The sequence below is a fragment of the Arabidopsis lyrata genome (genome assembly GCF_000004255.2).
Source record: "Arabidopsis lyrata subsp. lyrata unplaced genomic scaffold ARALYscaffold_8, whole genome shotgun sequence".
Classification (NCBI taxonomy): domain Eukaryota; kingdom Viridiplantae; phylum Streptophyta; class Magnoliopsida; order Brassicales; family Brassicaceae; genus Arabidopsis; species Arabidopsis lyrata.
In genome coordinates this window covers 15,546,587-15,551,332 of record NW_003302548.1, presented here as the reverse complement: position 1 = coordinate 15,551,332, position 4,746 = coordinate 15,546,587, and the positions used below count along the sequence as shown (strand labels likewise).

Genomic DNA, 4,746 nt, shown 5'->3' with positions numbered 1-4,746 from the left:
GGAGACAACACAGCCTGTATCGCTCAGCTCAAGGACGGCTACATCAAGGGAGATCGGACGAAGCACATTCTAACAAAGTTCTTCTTCACGCATGACTTGCAAAGGGATGGAGAAGTTCGAGTGGTACAAGTTCGATCCAGCGACAACTCAGCCGATCTCTTTACCAAGGCATTACCAACATCGACATTGAGGAAGCTCACGCATCAAATTGGAATGCGGAGACTTAAGGACTTGCAGGGATGACCAAAACAGGGGGAGTAATACGTGCTGTACTCTTTTTCCTTAACCATGGTTTTGTCCCAATGGGTTTTCCTGGTAAGGTTTTAATGAGGCAGCATCCCCAAGCGTATTACTAAGATCCTTTGGCATCTACACGGTTATGTCATCCAAGGGGGAGTGTTATAAACCACATGTTGGATGGACTCCATAACCGTGGACCTTATGCATATTCTAGAAGGCCCATGTCCATGTCCTAGAAGGCCCATGCCCATGTTCTTGAAGATTCTCCTTATGACGGCCTATATTGTACTTAGTGGGCTTTTGGGCTTTAGGGTTTACTAGCCCAATGGGGATTTGTCTCCCCTCATCATGTATATATATGTATCGAAATCTCATTCATTAATCAATAGAACAACACAGTTTACAACAGCCTTCTTTATTTGATTCGGAATTTAACAAAATAATCAAAGTTTGTGTGTTTCTTTAACTATAAAAAAAGAGGTGTGTGTACGAATTAGATAACCTTTTTTTGCGCATCAGAATCGTCCCTGTAAATGTAAAGGTTCATGTGCCCCGTGAAACCTTCACAGTCTATAAAAAGAAATCAAATTTTTTTATTTTTTAAAAATTCTTTGATGAATATATAAGGTTATAATCCGACATAATTAATACCAAATTTTTTTTTTTTTTTTTTTTTTTTTTTGTAGGATATATGCGTTTGTAATTTGTGATGAAATGGTTGCTATAATAGGTTGTTGAAACACATAATTTGTGTGATATATCATCTAATGTTATGCGTGTATATAATAAGTTTAAGGAGGACAATGTATATATAAACAACAATTTAATCTCCACACACGTCTAATAATGTCTGATAACTCCAACAGTTTGAAATTAAATTTAAAAAACTTAAGAATTGAACTATTACAAAATTCTGACTGCTTCAATATATATGTTACCATCTTTCTAGGTTAGTTTTTAGTTAATGAAACATCCGTGTATGCAAATTGTGTGTTATTCTAAAATTTTCAATAGAATATTTTTTAGTTTAAGCTTAATCTCTATGTTTTCGGGAAAAAAATACTTAATTGTTATTAATTTGATCACCACCAATATAATATTTGGAACAAAAATGTTAAATTACCAAATGTCCCTAACTTGTGATCAAATTTAGATTATTATTTTTAAATGAACACCAAAAGAAAAATTATAATATATATATATATATACACACCCATTATAGACGTAACTCTCCTACTTCCCAACGATTCCCTAATCTTTGTTCTTCCGGCCAATCAAATGGGTGATAAACTTCCAATCAAATGGGTGATAAACTTCGATTATCCATCGGAATTTTGGGTATTTTTTTCTTTACTTTTTTGTACCAAATGCTCTTTTTCGATTTGTAAAACATTTTCTAACTTTTAAACTTATAATTTTCTATCTAACATTTTCAGAAAATGATTTTTGTTTGTAACATGGTATCTACACGAAACATATTTGTATGAGTTTTTTTTTTTTTGGGATTTTAAGAACTTTTATGGTCACTCTACAGGAAACGGAGCCTCCTTGTTGCTCTATACAGCTCCAATGTACGTGAATGAAACTTTATAAATCACCAATTTAATTTGAAAACCTCTAATTATTTTATTGGTGGGCATGTTGACTAACATTTTCTTTTTGTTAATGTAGATTAACATTTTCAAGGGTGTTTAAGAAGAAAAGCACAGAGGAATTCTCATGTTTTCCTTACGTTATGACACTCTTCAACTGTTTGATTTATACTTGGTACGGTTTACCGATTGTGAGTCATCTTTGGGAGAATCTTCCTCTCGTCACCATTAATGGAGTCGGCATCCTTCTCGAATCTATCTTCATTTTCATGTATTTCTGCTATGCGTCGCCCAAAGAAAAGGTAAAGTATTCATTAAAATCATATGATACTTTTTTCATTGGGAAAAATAAAAATTAGTGACACTGATCCATATATACTTAACTTTGAAATAGATTAAGGTTGGTGTTACACTTGTTCCGGTGATCGTTGTGTTCGGCTTAACGACAGCAATCTCAGCCGTGGTATTTGACGACCACCGCCACCGGAAATCTTTCGTCGGAAGTGTTGGCCTCGTGGCTTCCATCTCCATGTACGGTTCTCCTCTCATCGTTATGGTAAGCCATGCATAGATAGATATATGCATCTATATAATTATCAAAAAAAAAAAAAAAAATACTATGTCACATTAAAAAAATTCCCTATTTTCCAAAGGAAATAACCAACTATTAGTTAGAGATATTTCGTTTGGCAAAAAATATGAATGCGTGTGTGTTAATTAATGTGAATATTGTGCGTGCGCAGAAGAAAGTGATAGAGACAAAAAGTGTGGAATACATGCCGTTCTACTTGTCCTTCTTCTCATTTCTGGCTAGTTCCCTTTGGTTGGCATATGGCTTACTCAGCCATGATCTCTTTCTTGCGGTTCGTCTTTTTTTTCCTAATTCGCTCATTTTCCATAATTTAAAATACTTAAATAGCAGTCCAAAAATACTAAATGTGGATTTAAAAACTTCTTGTTTTGTGGACTGAAAAGAGAAATTGTCGAAAAAAAAAAAATCGTTTTTCTGATGAATTCTTAAAATTTAGTCCATTTTTGTGGTGATCGATCACAAACTAATTTGACGTTAATCAATTCATATGGTGATTCAGTGGTATTGTGAATATATAATTAGCTTAGTTACATTGTAATAAATCATTGAGATTTTCATGTGCATGGTTTTGATGATGGCATATATTGACTGATTTATTTACATAGTCACCTAATATGGTGGCGACTCCATTGGGGATTCTCCAACTTGTCCTCTACTTCAAGTACAAGAATAAGAAGGAATTAGCACCAACAACAATGGTGATGAGCAGAAGGAATGATGATGAGAAGAACAAAGCCGCACTTGAGCTTGAAGTTGACGTTGATCGTGATAGTGATGCCAATGAGAAGAATTCCAACAATGCATGTTAGCTTTCAACCTCATCGAATTAATATCTCGGATGTGTTTTCCCTAACTTCAGAGATATTTTATGTAAACACCTCATGTGTTGTGCTTTCATTACATAATGTTACATCATCTCTATAAGTTATGGTGGTGATGATATTGTTGATCACGTGAATAAAAAGGTGGAAATGCTATGTTTTCCTCTGTATTTTATATTCTAAGATCAAATATATGTGTACACGAAAGATCAATGTGTTGACAAAAATGGAAAAAGAGAGAGAGAGATCAAAATTTAATTTTTTTTTCACGATGTGATACTTTCGTCTATATATGATTTTTTTTTTTGGTAGGAGAGAGGCAATGCCTCCCACAATTTATTAAACTAAAAATAAATAAAATTACATACGAATGTTTCTTGGACGCGCAGTCCCATTAGCGTCATCAAGAATAATCGAATTGAGAGCCTCTAATCTAGAATGAAACATATGAAAACCTAAAGGTAAAGAGAACGCATAGTTCGCTAATCCATCTGCAAGACGGTTAGCCTCCCTATACACATGAGCAATACGGACTATCCAGTCCCTCGATATGAAGCCGTGGCACAAACGTACCAGGAACGACAGCGGATGAGAATCATTTATCCCTGTCTTTAAAAATCCAACCACAATCTCCGAATCCACTTCCAACTCAAGACGCGTTATTCCTCGCTCCCACGCTATATATAACCCATAGTATACTCCCCATAACTCTGCCAACGGAGAGGAACAAATGCCTATGTTCAAAGCAAAACCGCCTTGCCAAACCCCATCTCCATCCCGTAATACTCCCCCCGCGGTTGCAAGCCCCGGGTTTCCTCTCGAAGCACCATCCGTATTAAGTTTAGTCCACCCAATACTCGGCGGTGTCCAAGCTATCAACCTCTCCTCCCTCGCTCCCCCAATCAGCCCTCCTCCCATCAACCCGTATGCATGTGTAACCTCCTTGGCAAGATCTTTAATAAACTTTACCCGATCTCTGCATTTTCCAATCTCCCCAAAGACATTCCCACATCTCCATTTCCACCCCCACCATGCTGCCATGCCAAATATTGTTGCCCACGGGCTGCATGCAATCACATGGTCTTCTCCCAAATTTGCAAAAAACCATTCCAATAATGATTTTGCAAAAAAAGCGTGAGACCTGTTCCGAGGGACCAATCGCAGCCATAGTCCTGACATAGCCAGACAATCCCGAAGAATGTGAAGAATAGATTCATCCCCACTCTTGCAAACCTGACACAAGGCCGCAGCACACAAATGACGCCTATGCCTCTCGACATTGGTCATTAGAGCTTGGTGCACCACCAACCAGAGAAAGACTCTAATCCTCTCCGGCACCACAGCTTTCCAGACTCTAGTAAACAGTTTCCCCATATCCTGCCTTGGAGACTCATCTCTGGTCAACATGGGATACGCCGAGCTCACCGTAAACAGCCCATCTGATCTTTCACCCCAAGAGATCCTATCCACCGATCCCGTGACATTATCCAAGACAATCGCA

At 37.1% G+C, this 4,746-nt stretch overlaps 1 protein-coding gene and 1 long non-coding RNA gene across 2 annotated transcripts; one reads left to right on the top strand and one right to left on the bottom strand.

Moving 5' to 3' along the window:
- The first annotated feature begins 1,539 nt into the window (after positions 1–1,539).
- LOC9302031 (bidirectional sugar transporter SWEET3) lies at positions 1,540–3,415 on the top strand. Its single transcript, XM_021025200.1, has 6 exons — positions 1,540–1,578; positions 1,775–1,811; positions 1,912–2,134; positions 2,227–2,388; positions 2,576–2,695; positions 3,030–3,415. Exons 1-6 carry the CDS (start codon positions 1,542–1,544, stop codon positions 3,231–3,233), a joined length of 783 nt encoding a protein of 260 aa, XP_020880859.1. The 5' UTR covers positions 1,540–1,541; the 3' UTR covers positions 3,234–3,415.
- On the bottom strand, positions 1,842–2,298 carry LOC110228316. The gene is made up of 2 exons (XR_002331842.1): positions 2,217–2,298; positions 1,842–2,109 (listed from the first exon to the last, which is right to left on the bottom strand). It is a non-coding gene; the product is annotated as an uncharacterized LOC110228316 (long non-coding RNA).
- Positions 3,416–4,746: the final 1,331 nt, after the last annotated feature.

Excerpts from the sequence above, each read along its gene's own strand:
- LOC9302031 (XM_021025200.1), top strand. The coding sequence starts at position 1,542 with ATGGGTGATAAACTTCGATTATCCATCGGAATTTTGG. Across the intron at positions 1,579-1,774 it reads ATTATCCATCGGAATTTTGG|GAAACGGAGCCTCCTTGTTG; the intron begins GTATTTTTTTCT and ends GTCACTCTACAG. Across the intron at positions 2,135-2,226 it reads ATGCGTCGCCCAAAGAAAAG|ATTAAGGTTGGTGTTACACT; the intron begins GTAAAGTATTCA and ends ACTTTGAAATAG.